This window comes from Numida meleagris, chromosome 6, assembly GCF_002078875.1.
Source record: "Numida meleagris isolate 19003 breed g44 Domestic line chromosome 6, NumMel1.0, whole genome shotgun sequence".
In the NCBI taxonomy this organism is placed as follows: domain Eukaryota; kingdom Metazoa; phylum Chordata; class Aves; order Galliformes; family Numididae; genus Numida; species Numida meleagris.
The window spans coordinates 55,236,827-55,262,385 of NC_034414.1; the positions used below are offsets into that span (position 1 = coordinate 55,236,827).

Below are 25,559 nucleotides of genomic sequence, written 5' to 3' on the forward strand. Positions count from 1 at the left end.
ATTAGCTATTAGCTATAGCTATAATATCAATAACATAATATAATATCAATAGCTATTGGCTATTAGATGGAAGCCAAACAAAACAAATTTCATAAACAGCGAGTTTTAGAAGAGAGTTGTCCATTGGTACAACTAACCTATATAATTTGAAAGCATTAAATCAAAGCCTTCTAAGCTGTAATTTTACCAGGTATTTTGGGATCGATATGACAAGTATGAGTGAGTTGACCCATAATGGAAGAGGTTAGTACATATGGTTGCATAACCCCTTGTAGACTGGGCAAGTGTACATCCACGTGCAAACTTGCTGTCATAGTACAGAGAATAAGAGAATGAATTCCTCTTTCCGTCTTTTACATTCATTGTATGTTTGACAGCAAAACACTTTGGTCTATTAAGACAAGAAAGGAACTAGAGTTTATTAATCCAACTAGAAAGTCATCATTATTGTTTTCCCATTCTGTGCTTTTGGATCTTTTAGTTATACTTTTCAGTAACTTGTTTTATACCTCTTCTGCTTTAAGCAACAATGAAGGTCATGACTTTACTTCTGAATTAATATGACAGTTTGCCTCTAAGTCTGTTCAGGGTTTCCAGAGTCTCCCTCTGTTTGCTAATATTCAGTGCTAGTCAGCACATTGACCCAATGTCCCTCTCTCACAAACTGTCTGCAGAGCAAGCTGCCAGATTGATTCCATACAATGAGGAGTTAGTAAGTACTATTGATCTGCATTCTTCCTTACATGACTTTTACAGAGTGCTCTTCGTCTTCTTCCTTTTTCCATTGTCTATCCTAGCAAAATGTTACAAGGTTTTATATGTTTCTCAGTGAAATTAGCTTCCAAACAGATAGAGACATTTTAGAATTATAAAGGTGTCTGTGTGTTTAGGAGGATGTGCAAATATTAAACATTTTACATGCCTAATAAGACCCGCAGATTTTCATTTTCTTCTTCAGGTGTATTTATGTTACTGTTTCAATAGGGAAAGCTATTGAAGGTAAGAACTTAATTAAAGGCCTTTATTTAATTGCAGTAAATACATCTTCACCTTTGCAGGGCAGTTTTCATTCACCTTTACTTTACATTTCATGAGGTTTCCTAGTACTTTCTTTTTGCTCTAATCTCAAACTCTTCGGATTTTCTAGTCTGTAAGCCCTCCTGGGCAGGTTACTTACTGTGTGTCTGTACAGTGCTGAAATGAAACCCTAGGTGTGTTTGGATACATGTTGGTAAGTGGTCATCTGCATCAACACTATTGAAGATTAGGTTTCCAGATGTGACTAAATCTGGTGGTTTGGATTGTGAGTGGTCTGCCTTTGCATATCTTCAAGTTTCTTCAGCTCTGAGTGTCCATGCTGTGCTCCTGCAGGGACTGAGCGTAGCAGTGGGCGGATGGTCTAGGCACCAACTGTGGAGGGATAGGGACAAAGTAGAGTCACCTGCAATTATGGAAGACTAGTGTGAAGGGGTAACAGAATAGCACCACCCTTTCACCTGTGTTTCTTGAAGCAACAGATGGGTAGAAAAATTATGCCACCTCATTTCAAGATAAAACTCCCACCAGAAGCTTAAGATCCACCCAGACGAAACTGCCTATTCAGTTATTTCATAAAGCGTGCTCTGCCACACTGTCACGTTCCCAGCTGATTATTTTTTGTCTTTCTTTCATTCAGGTTCTCTCCATTTGCCCAAAGGACATGAGAGCAGATATTTGTGTGCACCTAAACCGAAAAGTTTTTAATGAGCACCCTGCCTTCCGGCTGGCCAGCGATGGCTGCCTGCGAGCCCTGGCCGTGGAGTTTCAGACGATCCATTGTGCCCCGGGGGACCTCATCTATCACGCTGGGGAGAGTGTTGATGCTCTTTGCTTTGTGGTCTCGGGATCCCTAGAAGTCATCCAGGACGACGAGGTGGTGGCTATTTTAGGTACTGTGATCTCTACTGAAACGATGGTGCTTGGGATACATTTGACTTCTGTGTAGTGTTGAATATTTGCTACTCCTGCCTTACACCAGCTAAGACTACAGGAGGCTAGTGGTTGTCGTAAGATAAGGATGTTAGGTCTCAAGAGAGATCACTCTAGGAGCAAACCCTTCATCTTTTATTCCATTGAGAATGTTTGTTCTGCCTAGTATGGTTCGCTGGTCACAGTTACAGTGTCCCTAAGCAGAAGAGAATGGCTTCTGTGCGCATGACATCTTTGAAACAGTCTGCTAGAGGAAATGAACGTTGTTTTATATCTGTCTCTCAGGAGGATTTCCATATTAACCTTTGCACTGGGCTTTCCATTTGTCTGTATTCTAGCCAAGAATAATAACTTTGAGCAGTATCTTCAGGAAGAAAATTGTTGTTTGTAGTGAAGTGGCTCTACAGAAAGGAAACAGTTCAGTGTGTCTGTGTGAAGAGATAGGGATGCACTGTATATTTCAGCCTGATTCATGAGAAATCTGAGTATTGGGGGAGCTCTGGGTTAATCCCCGCACCATTCCACTGTGGCATCTGGTTTGCCAGCAGTAGGTGGGAAATAACCAAATGCAGACCCCTCACTAACTTGTGTGGGATTAGGAATTCTGTAGCAGAAGGTGGAACTGAGTGATCAGCACTAGTGCTGAGAAAGGACTAGTCCTCGGAGGCATTACAATGTAGATGAAGAACGGGTGACACTCCTTGAAAAGGGTCTGTCTTGCCTGTTCATAGTAGATCTGTTTATTGTAGAACTCACCTCTGTTGAGCATTAGCTATTTGCCTTCTCTTAAACTGGAGATGTGGCTCTCTGAAGGCAAATGCGAGTGCTGCTCCTGAGCTAGGGGACTGCTCATGTCACTGAACCTCTGTGCTGCTTCTTTCATGTAAGGGCAGACCCAGGGGGCACCATGGGTCTTTTTTGTGCCTCGTGGGGATGATTGCTGGGAAGTGAGGGTCATGATGGCACTGGAGAGTTGTGCCAGCATGTGGAAAGAGGGCATATATGGAGGTCAGCACTGGTCGTGTATGGAGACACATATGTACATCAGTGCTCTTTCCAACTAGCTGCTGCAGCTTTTTGTACTCTAGAATATACTGAGGTTTTTTAACAAGAGAGACTTAATGTAAGAATGAACCTGTTTCCATATTCAGATGTGAAGTCATTACGGTGATAGCTCCTAAATCTGTAATTTCCATAGCAAAATACTCCTTGTATTCCAGCTTGCTTGGGCCATCTCACTTTTATTATTAATTTCAGTGACGAAAGGATCTCTTGTGTTTGCTTACAGCTATTTAAAAAAAGAAAAGCTTTAAGAGTAAGCAGCAGCATTTAACCAAATAAAATGGTTTTCAGGGTACTGCAGTGAAACAAACAATAAATATATAACTTATAACTGTAAGCCATCACTAAGTGGATTACATGCAAAACTTTACTGAATTTACTAATGAATATTGTGCTTGGTATAACAGTGAGAACTTTTTGTTTCCTACTTGCATGTACTGCAAATCCAGTACCTATATTATTCTCCATTTGGCTAGTGAGCCCTTTAACCATATCTTGTTAAAGGGAATTACCTTTAATTACCAAAAGTGATTTGGATTCTGTTGTGGCTGCTGAGAGGCAATCTAGGGACTCAGAGCTATGTTCACTGTGTACAGTAGGGACTGGTAGAACGCCTAAATCTGACTTAGAGTGGGATAAACTGCTTACTTTAATCATAGTCACACTGAGAAGTTTTCTTTTGCTCTGACAGATTATTTAACAGAACAGTGTACTGAGTAATTATGAGATGTTGTATCCTAAAAATTCACTTGTGGAAGGAAATCTCTTTCAGATGTGGTTGCGGAGAGATTTACAGTGACAGCAATTGAGCAATTGCCCCTGAAATAACAACTGCATATCAGGCAGCAGAGAAGAAATTTTTTTTAATCTGTTCTCCCCCAAGAGGGTAAAGCAAAAGGAAAATAATTCTGCAGAAGGTGAAGGCCGAGTTTAAAAACCTCTTCCAAACATGAAAACCCTCATGGGTTACTTTGAATACTCCAGGTATATGCCTTCACACTGGTGTTCCTAGGAAAAGGTGACTTACAGGGCTGTACTGCCAGTCTGTCCATCCTCCTCATCCCCCAGCAGTAACTTGCATTGAAAATGGATAAGCATCCTTCAGAACCTAGTCCTTATTATATTCTACCATGGAAGCAAGAGAATAGCAGGATATTTAGCTGCTTTGCAAGGCAGTCCATTTCCTAAGCTTGGTATGGAACTGGTATTGTGCAGTTATTATTTTAATAGAGTTTTTCATCCAGGTGCAGTGTTATTTGCATTGCAGAGAGAGAGAAGGGGTTGGTGGTTTTTTTATGCCATATTTACCTGTAGATGGAAGTTTTGATGTCTTCTTAGAAGTGGGGAAGCTAAGAAAAATCAATCAGGAAAGGGCAACAAAATGGGTTAAGAGCATGCATCTTCTATCCCTCGCATTCATTTATGCTTCTCTCCAAAGGTCAGGGCTTTGTCCTCCCTTGAATCCAAGCATAAATTGCTCCTCAACACTGCTGCTCTTTCCTTTCTTCATCTTCCCTTACTGCAGCTCTCTCTCTTGTAGCCATAGTAAGCTGGTGCAGCCAGCCTCCCTCCTTGCTAAAATGGTGTCTTCAGGAGCTTGGATATCCCACTCAAGTGCTATTCATGGGCTCTAAAAGATAGAGGAAACAATCTTTTTTGCATAGTAGCAGTTTTGCTGGCTCCAAGGCCCCAGCCTTGGCATTTCTTGTGCTTGAAAACTGATGAAACCCAGTGACTGACCGGACAACTTTACGCTGTTTTATTTTTCTTCTCCCCTGATTTGGTTTTGTTCTCATTTGTAATTAAATGCCCGGCTTCTGCAGTAATTACCATTACAGAAATTGGTAGAGTAAGAGAATGAACCAATTGAGCCTAGAAATCTGCAGTTTATAGGAGTCGCTAATGAAGATACCCAGGTGCCCAATTAGGTGTCTCCTCATTAGGTGTTTCCCTCATTAAGTGTCTTCATTTCTTGGGGACAGCCTCCTGCCTTTCACAAGTGCTCACCACTGCTCTAGCAAACTGAGCACTGTGCTCAGAGTTGGAGTTAAGGGGAGCTGCTTTGCTAGGGAAAACCAGATCCAGTCATTTTAAATACCTCGTATGCAGTTCCCACGATAATGGAGAAGGGCAAGCAGTCTTGTCTCTAATTAACCAAACTTTCCTAGTGAGAGAGGTGACCCTGCGAAGGCACGTCTGTAGTTGTCCACCACCTCAAGCAGGAGTAAACAACCAATCTGCCACTGCTCTGCATGGGGAGATGTTCCCAGCAGAAATGTCTTAGGAAAGACCGGGGGCGTGAAGTCCTCTAATGGAACGAGGCATCTGCTGGCAGAGGGCACTGAGCAGCTCACCCTGCTGCAATTAACCTGAATTTGCTCCTGGCGAGGAGTTTTGTGTAAGGGACAATACCAGCCCAGTGCCTGGAAGCTGCTTTGCAGCTCCCGCTATTAGCACAGCTGAGCATGTGAATTGTGCAGTAACTTAAAGCAGGCAGATTGATCAGCAAGGCTCAGAGAAGTCCTGCCAACAAAAAAATAATGACTCACCATGTTCAAGTGTTGATTGTAGGAATTGATCAAAACTATTGCTCAAACTGTGTAGTGATAGAAATATATTGAGCAGAGAGTTCCCAGCTGGGGGCTGCTGCTGAAGAGATTCAATTTTGATAGCCAAGCCAAGAGGAATATAAATTTAATAGCTCGTGTTTCAGCCGCACTTAGGATCCCGATCCCGTATGTATTCAGTTGAGTTGTTCTTTGTGTGTTGCATGCTAATTTTCAGCATATTCTGCATACAGTCCCAGTGCAACAATGTGGTTTACTGGGTTTATTCTTCTTAAGCAACCCAGGCTCCATCGCTCTATTCCGCACACATTAGTAATTCAGTATTCGGGATCCACGCATCAACACTTTGAATTTCCATGGTGTAACTCAGCTGGGTGTGTGCTTTACGCAGGATAAGACTCACCATGTGTGATGAAGTGTATAGTGTGAAAAACTGCCCATCCAATCCCATCTCATAGCGTTAGTACCTGATTCTATGGTTTTAATTAGTGTAGTTGCAGCTTGAGTCACCTCTCATTTAGAAGGAAGGTAGAAAATTCGTCCTTACCTAAAATCAGCTCAGTATTATGTAGTGATTTTTTTTGCTTTTTAAGTGAAGTAAAATAAGTCAAGCTGGTTTTGAGAGTTTCCCCAGCTTCAGAATGTGCACCTGGTAGCAATCCACTGAACAGCAGTTTCTGTAAATTGCTACCAGGTGCACATTATTACCTATGTCCTATTGCATCTGTAGGATAATTCCATATTGTTGCAGTGAGTTAAAGCTCTAAATTAACTAATTGGCAAATGATTCAGAAAGGAAAGCTGTGTATTTTTCAGCTAGCAGGACTGCAATAATTAAGGTGATGTAGGCTGTTTTTCAAGTGCTGAATCTGAGAATATTTTGTACAGTGCTCAAAGGAGTATTGATCTGAGACACGGTGTGATGTGCAGCTTTGCACTGTGCAGTTCTTCTTAAGCGTATTCCCTGGAATGAGTCCTATCTTACAGGTCTGGGTTAACATGCATAGTACCTTGTAAGATTTATTCCTACTGTTACTTCTTCAAAGGTGTTATTAGCTCTTACTGATGGAGTTAAAGGGAGTGTTCAATTTTTCACATCATTTTCTGAGTTTAAAATATTTCTGTCTCTGTCTGCACCGTAGTTAACTATAATACGAAGCATCAATCTTAATTTAGTGCCAGCTGGTGTGCTGTAGATGCGATCCGCAGCCTGCAATGTCAGAAAGATTCCTTCCACTGAATTGAGATGTTTTTGAATTAGACCTGCATGCTTCACTGCCAGGAGCTCGAAAGTCTTGGCAGTGCAAGAAAAAAAATTATTTTGCAATCATATGATATATTTCTTTTAAATCGGATTAACAGTCTGAGGCAATCTGATTTGCCTTATGAGCATTGAAGATGGTGGGTATGGTCATGCTTTCAAGTTTATTTCTTCAGTCAGGAAGGATGGATACTTGTTCTTGTATCAAAACAGATTTCCCATCATGAGGAGCTGGGGCTCCTTGAGAAAAATGAAGAGGAGACGTGCTAAAAGTGTGAGAGATGGGGACCATTAACCCGTCACTAGCAGGAGAATATTGACCTTTCCCTCCTCTTGCAGCAGTCCTGACTGCAGGATGAAGGGTACATTTATTTTGTGTATTTAGGCACAGATGGGGAAGGTTGCACTGTGTTTAATAATGTAAAGTGCCTTTGCCTGCATGGACTTGAATCTTGGGCACAGTCTCCTATTATTGTGTCTTTGCTGGTTATTTTGAGTCTTTCAAGTGCTAAAAGTGCTCTTTTCTCCATTCATTCTGCCCTTTCACATGTTAATATATGGGGTCCCATTAAGCTGGATGTCTGACTGCTGTGAACTGATTTTCAATTAAGTCCTGGCTTCTCAGGGTAGCCTAGGAAAGGCTGAAATTTTGGCCAGAACCTCCACAAAGGCACAGAGCCCTGTATCACAGTCTGGTAGTCACCTCTGCACATGATGGGCTGTGCTCATGGGAAGCAATGATGTCCCAGCTGGCAGGAGAGAGCTGGTGAGCTTGCACCTATCCTTATCCCCTGTTTGCTCATAGCTGGATCAGCCAATGTCTCACAGCAAGGAGCTGTTAACCAGCTCACCCAACGACTGCAGAGCTGTGGGCTTCTGCAAGTAACTGCAAATTCCTTCCATCCTCATCAGATGTCTTCATCAGCTCGAGATATGTCTGTCTGACAGCCAGAGGTTTCACTGCAGATGCATAGGCACAGACAGTGTATGTGTATGAATATATGTACTGGTAGCGATGTAATTATGGCTGCAGGGACTTGATATTTGTTTCCTGACCTCCATTCCTGTGCACCTGCCATCATTTCATGGCTACTGGTACCTGAACAAATTAGGTGAATGTTTTCTGTGTATAATGCAATTTTACTGATTCTGCAACTAAATTGGTCTGTGTTGCCTCTGCTGTTCGTAAGTAACAGACGATTTAAGCATATCCTGATGGAAAGCCTACATTATTCATCATGTCTGGCTTTTGCTAGTGTGACTGATGGGTCCTGGGAGATGTTTTAATACAGGGAGTAGTGTAGCTGGCCTATTAGCTAGGAGTGCAAAATATATATTTTCCAAATTTGCTCCTGTCCACAAGAGCTACTGCCTTAGGGAGAAACCTTTGCCCCTTTTATTTGTTTTTCCTCTCAGTGCAGTTTTCCATCAGGAATTTATTCTCACTGCCCATCCAGACTTTCTCCCAAAAGCTCTATCAAGTTATAATTTCCACTGATATATTTTTTAGCTTGATTTCTGACTGAAGAAAATAAACTTTGCCATTTCATAGGTACTGAGTTCTGAGGGGATGTGCTGAGTGCAGGGTTGCCAACCACTAGACCAGGCTGCCCAGAGCCACGTTCCAACACCTGAGGAGTTTCATATAGCCTTGCCTGAGATGTCCAACCATGAGCTACTGTCTCACAAATTGGAAACTCAGGCCATGGTGCAAGGTGGTAGAGAACATCAGTCCCCTGCTTCTGTGTGGCGGAGTTATCCACAATATAAAATAATGATATATAGAAATATAATTATCTATTATATAGTTAGATATTGTTTAATTCTCTAGATATATACATATATGCATGGATACATATGTATGTTTAATGTATGGACATATACGTAGATTGCTCCACAAGTAATGCCTTCTATTTATTTCCATGGAAACTACAACATATTCAAAGAGCACAATCACACTGTTTGATAGAGTGAATTCTCAGCTACAATGAATTATTTTTTAACACCGTCACCACCGTTGGCTATGCATTTTAACCAGTGGTGAACAAGAGCCTGCATGCTGTGCTTGTAACAATCTGCACCAGTGGAGATGAGTTCTGAGTAGGTGGGGTTTAAAACCTACCCAGTGCATTTTTAATTGTAATTCTAAGGAAGAAGAAAAAATCCCATTAGTTGCACTGTATAAAGTAAAACTTGAATGAATAATTACTGCTCTCCACTCAGTGAGCTACGGTTAACAGGGATGAAGTACAGTACATTAATCTCTGTATTTATGAGGAAGTGTGCATTGTTTTGGGGAATCTTCTTGGGGGTTTTCATGCAGCACAGTTCTTAACACGTTTACAAAGGGCAGATGAGACTTGGAAATGTGTGGGGAAAACATCAAGTTCAAAAAGCCATAAGCTCTTCCAAGATTCTGAAGTATGCTTTCTTGAAGGAAGCTTTTGGGCCTCTTGTGGTCACCTCCTGCGAAACAATGAGCACTGGCAGCAGACAAATACCATCTTTACCTTTTAAGTTGTCTCTTCAAGTAACCACTTCCCCATTTAAGTGCACTGCCTGCTGACCCATGAAGGAGTGCAGAGATTCAGTTTGTCTTCTCAGCCTCATTCAGAGGAACCCGGTGTCGTTCCTGCCTCACTGAACTGCGGAAGATGAGGAGATCTCGATTTTATGAATGGTGATTTTATCTGTCTGTGATTTGGGAATGTTCCCTAGCACAGTTTCTGAGTCAGCATCCACTGCTTTCAGCTTGAATTATTTATATATTACCTAAAATATAGAAAGGAAAAAAAGTATTTTGCTCGCATTTCAGCAGGAAGATCGTACCAGTCCCCATTACTGAATTCTTTTTAACTGCATTATGCAGCTGCTGAAACCAAGGCTCAGTTCTGTCGTGTGTCCACCTTGGAGAGCAAATCCATTAAGCAATTCTGTGCACTTCCAAAATGGTCTGTTTTCTATAAATTATGTAACTGTACTGAGTATGTCTGTAAACCAGGATTTAAACTGTGCATAAAGAGAAGGGCAATTAACTGCAAAGGGTAATTTTGAAACAGAACGTTAGATAAATTATATATTTGTAGGAAATGCACTGTGATAAGGAGAGCATTTTGAGGCAACTTGTTTTATCAACTATATCAGCAATATTATGTATTGCATTTCATCTTAATGACATCTCAATGTGGAGAATTATTTTAACGCAATTCAATGAAACTGCTATAACCTTTCTGAGAGATGATTCTGCTGTACAGACTGCATGAGAAATGTTAGTTCTGTTACTGGATACAATACCTGAGGCAGAAATAGAAATAGAGAAATGGTCTCTGACCCCAAAGAGTAGTAAGGTTGGATAAGTTATTACCTTGTGTTCCTAAAATAGAGCTGAGTGAAATGTTGCCAGTCCTTAGAGTAAGAAGCATTAAAATGTATTACCTTTTCTTTCCCCAAACTATAAAATCACAAACCTTCACCAAGGGGCTGCTTGGTACCTAAAATCAATAGAGATACTACTACTGACTGACTGATTTTTAGTTCCCTCTTAATAACTACAAAAATAAAAGGCTGGGATTTCACTGGGGACCAAAGCAACCTTCTTTCCTAAGTGCCCTTAGTACCATGCTTTCTGCTTCAGAATCTGAGCCGTCAGCCACCAAGTGCATGTTGAGGCCCTCACCCAGCCCACGGCAGTGATGGACGGCTTCTGCCTACTTCACTTCTCTTTGTGGCCCTCCTCTGGACTCTGTCCAGCAGTTCCCTGTCTTTCTTGAACTGGGGAGCCCAGAACTGGACACAGCACTCCAGATGTGGTCCCACCGGGGCAGAGCAGGGGGGGAGGATCACCTCTTTTTCATGCACCCCAGGACACCATTGGCCTTCCTGGCCACAAGGGCGCCCTGCTGGCTCATGGCCAACCAGGACACCCAGCTCCTTCTCTGCAGGGCTCTTCTCCAGCAGGTCAGCCCTTAACCTGTACTGATGCGTGCGGTGGTTCACGTCTGGCTGTAGTTAGTTAAATATGCAGGTGTCTAAGGGGTCAAACCTTTTCTTAGTCAGCAAATATTTGAATACAGACTTAAGCAGAACCCTCTATGTAAGTGGATGTGTTTGGATTTAGAAGCTGACTGTTGGGTCTGCTTAAGATTTAGAGCTGGATATTTAGAGGTTAAAAGTCTCAGGGATGGTTTTGGTGGGTTTTCAGAAGGAATGTTACCTTTCTCACTGAAGTAAAAGAGTTTAATGAGCATCGAAGAAGTGATCCATGGTGTGTGGAAGCTGGCTCTTAAACAGCATTGCAAAGTCGTGGTGATAAAGTAGCCTAAATGACATAGGCTTTCAGTGAGAGCAGGGCTCCTGTGTCACATAGGAATGACTCTCAGAAATATTCAGACACCTCACCATTAGGTAACTACTTATTATGTTCAGGGGCTTTTGGAAAATCCATTACCTGCATCTTCAGCTACACTGAGACCTTTACAGTCTGGCTTTCATGCTCTGTGATACTTTGCAGAGCTATCTATAAATATCTTAAAAACCTGGGGCTATTGCTAAAGATGCTGAAATACCTCAGATATTTTTAAAACTTTTACTGCTGTTAGTTTTCACAGTTGGGAGCCAACGTTAGCTTATTCGGAAGCAGAAGAAAGTTTGGGAAGAAATCATATGTATGCTGAAAAATGCCACATAAGTGTTAACTTTTAACAAATTTGTCCTGCTGTTTTTCAGGTAAAGGTGATGTGTTTGGTGATATCTTCTGGAAGGAAACCAGTCTGGCCCACGCATGTGCCAATGTACGCGCTCTGACATACTGCGATTTACATATTATTAAACGAGAAGCCTTGCTTAAAGTGTTGGACTTCTATACTGCTTTTGCAAACTCCTTCTCAAGGAACCTCACGCTCACCTGTAATTTGAGGAAACGGGTAAGGCAGCTGCTCTTGTTTTCCCTTTCTTTCACCAGGAGATTGCACACTGTTTGCAGTGTTGAATAAGCCGCAGTTTACTCTTGATGTTTTCAGGTCATTGCAGATTAACTGGCCTTTCAATAAATGTTGTAGCTCTTTGTTAATGATGGCTCAATAAAAGTTAGCCATAGATTTGCCGCTCTGAGTAGCAATCCTGGCAGGGTGGCATATGAATTACACTTCCTTTTTCTTTGCTTTGCTGTTTTTTTTTTCTTTCTGTTGCATAATGTATAAAGTTATATATAATAGTCTGAGAGAGTCCGTATCTTAGGTTCCTCAGAGGTGAGGCTCAGTCTCTCACCTGCTAGAAGAGAATAGTCTGATGGATTTGCATGGCACAGACCAACTAGGAGAAATTTATTGATGTTAAATAAATAAAATGTACTCAGCAAAAGTATTATTTTAGTACTTCTCTCACTTGCATAGTTGAGAATTTTAATATGGCAAGGTTAATAAAGCTTGGTAGCAATTTTACATTCACAGCTCACTTTTTAAATCCTCCTGCTCATTTTTTAATCAATCAGCAATGCTCACTATCCATTAGGCCTTTCAAAGAGTACTCCATCTAAAAATTAATTAGCTATAAGGACATATCTTGAAAACAGGTTAAGGGATTCTTTAATTCATATTGTGGCTGCAAATTTTAATCTTCATGATGCTTTTTTTTTCTAAGATTGATGAGGGTTATATAAATTCCATTTGCATAGAGAAATCTCCTAACAACGATTTATAGATCATTGAGCATTAACTGAAAACCTCTAGCTGCTGAAAAACATTTTTCTGCAGCTAGGACATCTCACCTGATAAGGTATCAAGGCTACCTCAGAATTTTACAAGATAATTTCAGGCTCTGAAGCTACAGGAATTAAACAGAACTGGAATTTTAGTTTACAGGATATAGTTTCTCCCTGGCCACAAGAGTATCTTACAAATGCTACAAAGAAGATTTAATTTTTAGTGTGTTCGTGTGCTCCTTAATATACCAACTATGACACAGAATATCCTTGGAAAAAAGTAGATGCAATGGGATTATAGTCCCTCTCTGTCTGTGCAGCAGCCTGAAAGAGCTGAATTATAATTAGGTTTAGGTTCCAGTTTGTCAGCTTACCTCTTGTTAACTCCACTTTGGTCCTGAAGAAGGGCTTTTGGCTTGAAAGCTGCTTTGGGGCTTCTAACTTTTTGCTATTTTATTGATATGTTGTCCTCCAAGTCAAGACTTCAGCATCCCCCTCACCTACTTGACACACGCCACCAGCTCCAGTCCTAAAATGACAATTCTGTCCAGGCCTTCCTGATGGTGATTTCGTGGGACAAGATAATACCACGTACACTGTGTCAAAATGTATTCTTTCCTTCTCAAAATGGTAAACCTGTCACTTCAGCTAGATTCCTGGGACTCCCCATTAGCCGCGACAAGGTTGAGCACAGGAAAAAGACAAACAGATCTTTTCTTGTCAGGCCAACATGCTGGAGTTCAACTCTGCAGTCCTGGGATGCATAAGGGCCATAATCACTTGGCTGTGTTTCTATGGATTTTCTTCTCTGTCACATACCTTTTTTGGGCAGTTTGGTTCCTTGCAGGGCGCTGGCAGAGTGAGTCCCACTGGTGGAAAACACGCAGGGAGCGTTAGGTACATGGAGTGTGCCACGGTGCCAGTGACTCAAAGCAAGAAGTGTCTGAAGAGCGCTGCTCATGAAAGGTTGGGTTTTGCGGAAGGAAAGGCAACGTCAGCTGGGTGCATTTGTTGGCATTAGAGTCAAAGGAAGATCATGTCAATGTGGTACATGAATTAATTTCACTGAAAAGTTGGGCAATGACTTCTGAGCTACTCACCAGTCACTTTTATAGACCATGAAGGGGAGTGCTTCCTTTAGAGGGCAATCGTGTGGTCTCTCTTCGATGCGTAATCTGGGATGGGAAACTCATCGCCTTTCTGCTGACTTTTGAGGCAATCCTCAGTTGCTAACTTTTAAATACCAAGGGTACATCAGATGAACTCCACCTGTAATGTCTCCTACTCAAGAGCTATTTCAAGACAAGTCTTTCTCCTGGTATTGCAGTAAGTTGTGCTGAGCCAGAGCTTGCTTTTTCAGAAATTATGGGTATTGTTCCTAGGCACAAAACAGATCACACTGCTTTCAGCAGTGGGGATACAATCCAGGTCCTGTTACATAAAATTATTCAGGGGATTGTTTCAAACAACATATCTGCTGAAAGTGTACCTAATTCCCTGTTGGACACAAAGTGTCTGACTGTGAGTTCAGCCTTTGAGAGAAGCCACGCCATCCAGAACAGTTTCATCAGGCAGACAAACAGCAGTTGTTCAGTTAATGAAAGCAGGCAGACAGAGCTGCACTGTACTGCAGCAATTTGTGCTGGAGTCATGTAATCTAAATGGAAAGAAAATCATTGTATCCTTTAATTGATTTCAATAGAAATATACTTAGCACTTTTTCTACGTAGTCATCGCTTGTTAGGTTTGACATTTAATTATAACAAAAATACACTCATTGCAGTTCTGTGCTCAACAAAGTGGCTGTTTGTTCTCACTGTCAAAAATACATAGACGGGGAGAATTGCTCTTTCATCAGGTCTGCTTTTCCAAATATGTTTGTATGCATGTGGGTGCATACACACGCATATTTGTGCAGCATTGTCCCTCAACAAGCACTTAGATGTAGTCTGTAGACTGTGAAACAATTTAAATGTTCAAAAGGCTAATAAATTAATAATAGTGCTGAGTACAGAAGGTTAGTTCCACATGGCAGGGAAGAGAAAGTCACACTGAAGTGGGGAAATAATGTTTTCTCACTCCCAAATAGCATTTAGAGGCTTGGCATGTTGAATGACCTACTTAAGGCATCTGCTCAGCGTGCTATTATCAACTCTGGGTTTTTGTTTTCTTTTTCTGTGCATTAGGTAGCTCAGCCATCACGCTGCATTTACGAGCCCATAAAGTGAGCATGCCTGCTCGCTTTCCAACCTGCAGTCCTCTCTCCTGCTCAGGGTGACGAAGTGACTTTTAATCTGTAATTGCAAGGCATTGCAGCATATCTTGTTTCGTGCTCTGTAATCTTTATGGCACATCTAACATCGCTAATGTACACTCCAAGGCAGAGGCAGGACTTTGAACTTTTTTTTTCCAAATAGGGGAAATAATTAATCTGGAAAGATACTCTATAAAATCGCAATGAGATTACATAGCTGCCTCTGAGGACTGGAATTTTTAAAGCAGCATTTGGGATGAGTCTTCAAAGAGTTAAGTATTGCCTTCTGATGTTGGAAGAGAATATTAATAACGTCTAATTCATTAAGTGCCTTTTAAGATTTCGTGCAGCTAGAGTGAGGGCTCTGCAAGCTTGAGCCGTAAAGTTTTGGCCAAGGGAAGGGAGCCTACTAGACTTTTAAGAGACCCATACCCATACAGATATATGCACATTTTATTGATAGTCAAAAATTAGGAAGGAAGGCCTGCACTGAGCTACCGATTGTGTTTCCACAGAAAACAAGTGTTCAGCTGAGATATTTCTTAAGCTTTTTCCTTTTCTCCTTGTTGCTTCCATTTACTCCAACTAATGCACCATCTCCAGCTAACTACTAGATCACCGTGGTCTGTAGAAGTGCAGGAAAAATCAAACTGAAATTTTGGGCCCTCTGAAATCAAAGCTGATATTCTTCCGTGCTTCAGTAAAGCAAAAATCTCCCTCCTCAGCTTTTAAGGTACATGGTTGCTTACTGCTGTTTTCTACTGTGAGCAAAACGAGTTGTGTTAAATGAATCTGGAGGAGCCAAGGGGAGGATGTTTGGCCATGTAGGGTCTCTGGCACATTTTCTCCTGGAAGGTGTGCTAGGAATGAGCCGAGGAAATGTAAGAAAGCAAGTGGCTTTAAGGCAGTGAAATACCCTCCAGAGAGGCTCTGTTCTGTTCCATGTGACATCCTTAAAGCCAGGGACAATGCTGTGAGCAACTGATGTTATCTAATTCGGCCAGCACAGTGTGGAGCAGGTGAGGCCGTCAGACTCTCTTAACACAAATGTTCTCTTTGTCTATTTTAGGTCAGAATAATCTCTTTTAAAATTGGCTTTCTGTTTTTGCTTGAGGTTTTAAGGAATCATGTGTTGTTTCTCAAGTGAATCATACATCATTTCTTTGTCACATAATTTTTTTTAAAAAAGCTGTATTTTAATTTGAATTCTGCGCTTCTGTCTCCTGAAAGTGAAGGTTGTACCAAAGGTCATTCAGGATCCCCTCCCTCTGTCACTTCTCAAGCTCTTCTTGTGTCGTGATGCAGAAGCAATGTCAGAGGCAGAAGGTGTTGCTCTGTGCATTGCTTGCTCCTGAAGGATGCCCGTGTTCTGGTGAACCTGCAGATTTTCTCAGGTTTTGAGCTTTGAAAGCCTTTCACAATCACAGCAGAGCTGTTTGCACTTGGCCAGCTGCTGCTCCTGCTCAATCTTGACTGCTTGAGGGGAATGACTTACTCACATAGAAAGGGATCAGAGCGTGGGGTTGGGTAACTGGCATCAGAAAGCTGAGGGGTAGCTATGGGGAAAAGTGTGCTGGGAACCCCCCATTCTCCACCCACACACTGGCAGGTCTGTCGTCCATTTTCACCCGTTTTTGCAGTTGTCACTGGGAGCTTCCTCCCTGTGGGACAGCACTGGTGACCAAACGTATCTGGGCAAAAGAAGCTTTTCCATCATTATTGCTAAGGAGAAGCAGGGAGACGTGCTGCTTAGGGAGTGTCTAGTAAGGTAGATCAGCTCCTGGGTGCTCCAGAGGGGCTCTGGGCTCCTGTTCTGTGATGAGGAAGATGTCCACTCCCAGTCTGGCACTTGGTCCCCATCTCTCTCTCACTCCTGGTACTTTTCTTCTGTACATGCAGCTTATTCCACTGCTGGCTCAAGCCAGCGGCAAGGGTCCCAGTGAGTGCAGGATTAAGTCTCTGGAAGGGCAGATCCAGCACATCCATTTCTGTTAGGGCTTACACGTCCAGCAGGCTTTTGGCATGACTTTGAACTCAGAGTGTGCTTGCAACTCAGCGGCTTGCTCAAGCCTGCTGGAAATTAATTTGATCCACTTCTTGATGGCAACGTGTATATTTCCTTTCCCTGTCTTTGCCTTTCCCAACACTCAAAGCATCTGCATGCTAATGCATCAGGCTGCTCACAGCCCCTAGGGGAGGCGAGGAGGCACAGAGGGCTTCCCCGGCCCTACATGGTGACACCCATCTTCATTCACCCAGGTGAAGCACAGCAACATTGGCCTCTAGCTGTTCTGCCTGTGACAGTGTGCTTGGGTGTTCACTTGCTTCATTATTGCAGCAACTCTCTTGTGACCAGGGCAAACTACACCTTTGTCAGCCATGTAAGGCAACAGTCTCACTTATCTATTTTCCTATTCACCCGTAACAAAAACAACACACCTTATTCATTATTTTTCCCCTTTTTATTTTTTTACAGCAATAAAGTCAGCTTAGTTTGAGCATACAGGAGGATTTTCACTCCCGCCCTTTCCCCCAGTACATCTCACAGACTAGCTTTGCCTTTAATTTCACCAAAATTCCTTCATCCATCTCCATGTGAAGAAAAAAATGTTACACTTTGTTTCAGGATGCTCCTGCCCTTTCGTGTCCCTCTCTGGTCTTTAATTCTCTCTGTTTTTTTCTGCTTTTTATATGAGTGTGTTGTCCTAGAAAGTGAAGTCCTACAGCTGTAGTTTAGCTGTAGCTACAGTTTAGCAGAATTACAGAGCAAATAAGTTATACCCTCCAAAATCAATATGGTTTCATTTTGTTCACATCTTAGCAGACCTTGCAGCCTCCATTATGCTCTAAGAAGCTTTCACTTAAGCCAATTTTCTTTCTTTATTGTTTGACTTCATTGTATTCAGTTATCTCCAGATATGCTACTATTCCATTATGGTATTTCCCAAAGGGCTGTTTCACTGATTTAGATCTGGCACCACCTCTGGAGATGTCTAGACCTGTGCATGGGACCCAGCGTGGCCCAGCAGCGCAGCCCTCACTGCCCTCCTGCTGCAGAGAATCCCACATGGTGGAGGATGGATGTCCATCCTGAACTTAAGTTTTTCTGCAGTTCTTTGCTCTCATCTTCTGCTCCTCTGAGCATAATTCCTTTAGCTCCACTTCAGGGGCACAGGGATCCGAGTCAGTTGCAAGCAGGGAAGTGAGTGAGTCCTTGGAGGGGCATGCATGACTTCATTAGGTAGAAGAACAGCATAATTCAGAGAGAAAGCTGCGGCAGCATTAACTTCTCGCCTCTAAGCCTCTGCCAGGCGGCATGGGACAGCTGTCCCCGAGCAGAGATGCTGCTGTGTAAAAGCTATCAGTGGGTTTGCTTTCTCACTTTTGTTGGTAGCTGTGAACCTGACTTTCCCTTGTGCCTTGCTCTCCTCCCTCTCCTGTTTGCCACTTCATCATCTCCCTTGTTCTGGGCACAGGACAGGTCATGCAGACCCTGGGGAACTGGGGCCGTGGGAGCAATTGCCACGCCAAGTCCTCACTGCAGGCACAGAGGAGAGCAGCAGGGATTTCTGCATCTGCCTGTGTTTCAGAGCCACATTAATCCCACAAGGTACTAGTGTACCCTTGTTCTATCCTGAATATAATTTCTAAAATGTGCTGCTGTGAGACAAAGCCCCAACGACTCTGTTAGAAGTGGGACTGAGCCCAGTCGTGATAATCCTTTGGCATTACAGAGGTGTACGCTTTGTTTTTTGGTTTTTGGGTTTTTTTTGCATGGACATGCAGCTTCTTTCTCTGTCTAAATCAAAATAGCTTTGATCTCATTTGTCACACCATTATTTCACTGCTGGTCTTTGTTGGGAAACTCATGGCAATTCTGCCTTGCTTTCAAGGAGCTTTGAACAGTACAGCATGGCTGCAGAAGAGAATTGTATGTGCTGATGTGCTGCTTTGTGCACAAAGAGACTCAGCAGCTGTTACACAAGGCAGTGCTGATTTACCCCAGCAGAATGTGCTGGCATCTCTTCTTCAGGCAGCCAGGGAAATGCAAACTGAGTGATTTATTTGTGTGTGGATACATCATTGATCAGGAAATGTCAGGGATTGGCAGCATTCGCTGAAAAACAGGTGTAAACTGCACTTGTTAGAGGGAAGGTCCAGGCTGGGGTGATTTGCTAATGTAGTGTCCATGAATTAATACCATTTTTTTGTTTAGAAAACTGCCATAATGAAGAGACTCTGTAGTTCTCTCGGAGAGCTTTCTGCAGGCTGTCTGTTAATATCGATTCAGGGCAGCGTTGCTTACAATGGATTTGTATGATGATAAAGTAAATCAAAGGTTTACTATTTTTAATTTGGCAAATATTAAAAAATTAAATGTTTTGTGTTCGCATTCCCTCATTGATTACATTTAATGCTTCTAATTTCCTCCAGCTGATAGGGAGGCAGTGTGCACAGTGCATCAGGAACGTTTAGATGTTGTACTGAGGGATGTGGTTTACTGGGGAAATATTGGTGGTAGGTGGATGGTTGGACTGGATGATCTTGGAGATCTTTTCCAAACTTGGTGACTCTAAGAAGCAACACGGCTGTGTTATTTTCTATTTCCAGTCAGTAAAGTTTTTTATTATCAGTCCCCTGAGCTCTGATGTGAAGTTCACAGGCGCAATGTCTCAGCTTGCAGCAGACCTGGGCAGATCACCATCATCATGTGCCTGAGCTTTGCTTGTAGGCTGTTACTTTCCCAGGGGTAGCTCTGCAGCATGCTCTCTTGGGCAGACATAGTGCTGAAACTGGTCTTCCCAAGGCTTGTATGGCTCCTCTGGTGCCTAAAATGCCATGAGCCCAGCCACAGCTCACTATGTTAAAAGTGCAATTGTGTTACTGCTGAGAGAAGCCAGTATATTCTGTGATGTCCTCAGTGTGTCCCGGGAGCTGCCACTGCTGCAGGCACCCTCATGCAGGTGGGATGTGTGCAGAAGATGGGGAAAGAGGTCTGTTGTGTTAACTCACACCTTTCCAAACAAAGGAAACCAACAAACCCAGAGGAATGTATTATTTCTTGTGTGAGATGCTGAGCCTAATTAACATAGGGATCTACCACTTTTCCATCACAACACCTGCAGAAAAAGGAGGAAATGTTAGAAATGTTAGGGACCAACTTCTCTGGTGGCTTCCATCATTGCTTCCTTGATTGCCATCGATTCCTGGATTTACCTTACTTTGAATGCTATTTTTGGGCTGCTTCCTACTGCAAAGAAACTGCATTCAGATAAGAGTTAAATTGTACACAGAGGGCAAGAGAAACTTGGAGAAGTTAGTATGAATCCCACTTGTTTTAGTTAAAAATAAAACCCAGCCTGTCACTTCCAACTTATTGATAGTTGTCTGACTTTGCCTTTTTTAATTGTCAGCCAGTTGCTGTGATTAGCAAGCTGCCTTGGTTCAGGTCCTGTGAAAAGAAGCTCTGGAAGAGCAATTTTTGAGGAGCTGATTTACATATATGCCAGAGGTGGGAATAGGGACAGGGGGATTCTGGGAAACACCTGAAATAAGCTGATCCCGTTACTGCACTTCTGAGCAACTTGCTTGAAGGCAAAAAACTTGCATTTAGGAAAGAATACTTATTACTAATCCATGTCTTTTCCTCATATTTTTATTTCTCAGTTTCCACAGCCCCCGGTCTTAATTTGTTTCCCTTCCTAAAGATTACAAAAACAGAATGTGTTTTCAGGTGTAAGATACTGTTAGGAAAAAAGCATAGCATATTCAGTTATAAAAGCCTCTGATTCTGTTAACTCTGTTAATTAAGCAGTCAGCGATCTTTTGAACTCTAAGACCTCCCCTTGGACATTCAGTTGAAGGTTAGATTACTTTTTATTAGTTTTCTGCAGAAGATGTTTCAGCTGCCAGAAAGATCTTGTACAGTGCTTCCTATGTAAATATTTAAATTGCTCATTGTGCATCCAGGGCAGACAGCTTACCTCTTTGCACTCCAAGTTCAAGGCTCTGTTGGAAACTGACTGCTGTCTTCTGCCTTTATTTATTTATTTATTTAAAAAGAGAGCACTTCTTTTCCCACAGGAACAAGCTTTAGCTTCTTCTGAGAGCCCAAAACACTGCTCCCTCTTAGAAACATGGTAATGAAGACCAAAGCAACTAGCAAAACCAACCTTTTCTAAGCAGGCTATTTCTACTGATCAGCTGAAATACAGCATTTCTGCTAAGATAAGCCTTACTTTTCCATTTATACCCATCATTGTCCCTTGATGCATCTGGGTTTCCTTCTCCATGTCCCTGACCTTACGAGAGTGTTCTGGCTGTTCAGCACTTCATTTCTAGGTCTAGCTCATGGTTTTCACCAGTCTGCCTTCCTAGGCTGCCTGCCATTCTAATGAATTTTATCTCCCTCGTGTTTAAAGTACATCCATTTTAAAATGGAACAGTTGTTGGTAGTCCAGAGCAGCTCATTTATAAATGACCCCCATCCTTCTCCCGGGCTGTATTTATCCCTCCTGCCCAAGAAAGCTGCAGAAGAAAGGTAAATGGGGAACTGAACCATGCATGCTTTTCCTTGTGTTACTAACTGTCCCTGTTTCCATTTGTAAAAAGACTTATCCAATAACTTCAGGATGTTCTGCAAAAGTATATGAATAATAATTTATAATCATAATCCAGCCACCCATTAGCATGCCAAACAGGTGCCTGAGTAATCGGCATGAACCATCAGCCATAACTTCAAGCATTTGTCAGAAAGCTGGAACCAAGGCACTGTTTGGCATGTGGTCCATCTGAAATGAGTCCCCACAAAGAGCTGCTTCTCAGACCAGTTGTGCTCAAAGTCAGTCCAGTGTGTTAGACAGCTGCTAATAGATAGCTAAGGACTCTGCTGGGTCAGCGACTGACTGTGCAAATTCCCCATCAGTCTTCTTTCACCCTGTTAATCTGCTTGTGGGCAGGTATGCCTGCCCTGTGGATCAGCATTGCCCTGAGGCTGAAATACCTGGCATGGATGCACATCTTTAGGCATCCTCCCACATGTAAGGTGGGTGCCAGACCCCACTGAGAACAGTCAGCCTCCTGCTAGTGCCTGGAGAAGATCTTCCTGGGAGAAGGTGACTGAAGAACTGGTGTCTAGCATGGGAAGTTTGGGGTTAGCTGCACTGTTCGAGCACCAGCAAAATATCAAGTCAGAGGAAAACAGAGGATGCTTTGCTCTAAGTGCCAGAGGTCAGAATGAAAGCTCAAAGTGAACGCGGCATCTGAGATGAAAAAGGTAAAGAGAACCAGAGGTAGAGATCTGTAATTCTGTGTGTTGTTGCTCTGCAACATTGCAGCAACGTTCATCATGTAGCAGCTGGTGTTTTGTTAATTGTGTGTGCACAGGGATTGGTAGAAAAGATAAAAACACTGTAAACAGGGTGCAGCATAATCACTAGTGAGGAACTACAGAATCATCAATGTTATTGATTGCAAAGACCTGTTATTTGCCCAAGTAGAGTATTTTTTTACTAGCCCCAGACAGGAATAGGGAACAAGTCAACTGGACTGACTCCAATTTTACAGGAGGAGATCATTTCTGATCACTTTTAAAGCCAGATTTGCCAAAGTCTACAATAGTGAGGATTATAAACTAATTTGTTCGGGTCTGGAGCAATGAGATAAGCTAAGGCTACAAAAACAGCAGGCTCAGCCCCTAAGGAGCATCCCGTGTTAGTGCCTAAATGCACGGATAGGAACATAAAGCAGTGCTGATGAGCTTTGCAGAGATCCACATCTAGAAAATAGGTGACTGTGATGTAGGTATTAGGGAAGATCACCAAGAATCACATGGAGAAATTTGAAGGAACTTTGAGAAGAGGCTAAATGCTGGGACACAATAGAATGATGCCCGCAAGTAGGATATAGCCAGATCACTAAAATCCTCCCTAGCAGAGCCGTGGCTTATTGTCATGAAAGCCCAGGGATCGATTTAATGCATGTAAATGGGAAGGAAATGGCTCTTCACCACACCATCTGTTTATCCCATCTCTGTGCCCCCACTAGTTAACTCTTTTGTGCTGTCTCTTCCTCTTGCTGATACTGTTCAGAAATAAGCACAAAGCTCTGTGGAGTCACCATTCGCTGAGTTCTTCAGTCCCATCATCTGAGGTTGGAAAAAACAGGTAACGGTCCTTTGGGGAGCACTCAGCCCTCCCTGGGGGTCTGCCATGCAGGCAGCCCACTGGGTTTGCCTGCAAGAAGCTCTGCTAGGGTTCTCATCAGCAACTTCATTTCTCTGCAGAGAGCCTTCAGGGAACTGCCCACTTCTCTTTGTGTCGAAGTTTGTCATGGGCACCGCGTGTTTCTGTGCTGTTGGAGGTAGCTCTGTTGCTGGTGGGCAACTCTCCCCCAGGCTCATCTGGCTGTAGGTGGCTTTCCTTGACTTTTTCCCTGGAAGAGCTGTTCATTGGTTCCCACTCAGGTAGCAGGAAACTTTACCAAAATCATTGAGATGGAATCTTTGCTCTCTAAGAAGTTGTCGTTTCATTATGCCGTAATTTGAAGGCCTCTGTTCTGCTGGTAGTTACAGATTACCTCTGAAAAACTGTGTTTCCTTTAATCTCTTGAACTAAATTGCTTTCATTGGCAACTCTACACCAACCACTTTTGACTAAAGGGAGATTTTATCTTTTGGTGAAGGCTGCACATCGTCCTCATAGAATATTTCTTCTTGGTTGGATACTCTTCAGTGTTAGCACGCTTATGTCTTGGGACATTTTTTTCTCCCCAAGAGATTCCTTCCCACTGAAGCATTGGCTGTGAGCAAATTAAAGGCAATTACAGTGTGTTTCAACAACCGGCACTCCTTACTCACATGCTGCCAACACGCTGCTCTCAGCTGGGAAAATTTTAGCTCTCGCTGAGTGAGATGCTGGAGAATCTTCTTGGAGAATCCAAGAGATACTTTTTAAGGTTATTTCAGAGCACATTTCATAGTTAAATGAGGTAGATATTGAAAGTTTATATAACCTTTTGGTCTTTTTTTTTTGTGTGTGTGTGTTAAATTGAGATTTCCCAATGGTTTAACTGAGTTATTTTGTGTCTGTTATGCAGGGGGCTGACCGTGTCTTTCAGTTAGTGAATTGTCTGCCAGAGGTGCTCATCTTTGCTGATTCTTGAATTCACTTTAAAAGAATTGCCAGGTCACACTGCCAAATTTGTACTGGTGTCTCTGAACTGAGAATCAGAGGTGTGAGTTGCTGAACTCCTAACTCATTCTCCCTTTTAGCACCCCTGTGGCTTCATTTGTAGGTTGTCCTGTGGGAAAGGTAGGCATGGGGATATGCCCAGCAGTTGTTTGAGCTTGGGCTTCATCCAGAAGATCTGTAAAAGGCAGTAAGCACCAGCAGCACTTACTGCCCAAAAGCTAAACATGGTTGACGGGCAGATTCAGCCATCTTCAACCTTGTGAGTCTTTAAAAGATCAGATCCAGGACAGGAAACAAGCAAATGATTAACTATCCAGCAGCCTAAATCTGTTCCACTCAAGAACACTACCATGGAATCAGCAGCTGTCCCCTCAAAACTGGTCTGCACTGTTGGACTTGGTTTGGGTGAGGAGTGTCTCATAATGATAAAGCAGAATGTTTGACTTCTTGGTTTCATAATATGGAAAGTTACAAAAAGGTCCAATGCTCTGGCTCTTCAAGGTACATTGACTGTCCATTGTCCTTTCCATTTGGATCATTTGTTCATATGTTCTGCCCTTTAAAATTATTTCTTCATTTCTGACTCACCACTTCCAAAGAAAACTGATGGTGTTCTGCACCTCATGGCACTGGAAACACATTGTTTTAATTGAAGCTCCTGTTATAAAAGCTTTTCAATAAATTAACAAAATGTTGAAAATGATGTAGTGAACAAACAGAGTAGCTGGTAGTACATTCCCTGTAAAACCAAAGTTTCTGAAAGCCAGTTAGAATGTCTTCAATGTCAGAAACAAGGCTGATAGGAAGGGATGATATATTTTGTTAAATGGATTGATGTGGCTGGAAAAATCCACAAGCTATCAGTTGCAAAACACTTTTTTTTTGGATCTGAGGACTTCAGATTTAATTTCAAGCACTTTCTTGTCCATTAAAGTAATATTTTTGGGGGCGGGAAATGATTCCAGTTAATTTGAATTTCCACTTAAAGTGGAGAGAAACAATTGCAATTCTTTTACTGATGAATTACTTTGTAATCAAAGAGTCCCTCTTAGGTATTTATTGAGACCATTTGGTTTTCAGGCAGAAACCAGTAAAAGGCAGAAATATAGAAAACAAAACATGAATTTGGCAAATCCTTTGGGCCCATATTCTGTGCAGCTTTGTGCTAGGAATATGCAGGAATGCTGGGTCTGTCAGAAGTAGGGCTGGCCAGAAGCCAAACATGTAGATCTCAACGTTTTTTAGTGTAATAAAAGCAAGACCTTCAGAAAATGTTCACTGAAGAAACAGAGATAGCAATAGCTGTCCCCCCACCTGCTTCCAGCACAAACCTGGACAGCAGTAAGCTTGTCCTGATTTAGCTTTAGCAGATAACTGCAATTAAAGTTAAGCCCTTCCAACTTTCAGCTATTTGAAATCCAGGTCTGTATTTCCCAGACTGAACAGTATGAAAAGAAAATCTGTTGCTAGAGGAATCATTTCATTTAGTTTTAATGTAGGTCCTTATATTTATTTATTTAATCTTTTTACAGCATGGCTTTTCCTACTGTGGGGGCTC

The 25,559-nt window shown here is 42.3% G+C and overlaps 1 protein-coding gene across 2 annotated transcripts in view; it reads left to right on the forward strand.

The window, feature by feature from the left end:
- Nucleotides 1-25,559, forward strand: part of KCNH5 (potassium voltage-gated channel subfamily H member 5) — a 158,103-nt gene that overhangs the window by 108,654 nt on the left and 23,890 nt on the right. For both annotated transcript variants that reach the window (XM_021403118.1, XM_021403119.1), the window contains 2 exons: nt 1,676-1,928; nt 11,584-11,780. In XM_021403118.1, coding sequence (XP_021258793.1) covers nt 1,676-1,928; nt 11,584-11,780 — 450 coding nt within the window. The remainder of the gene's footprint in view (nt 1-1,675; nt 1,929-11,583; nt 11,781-25,559) is intronic.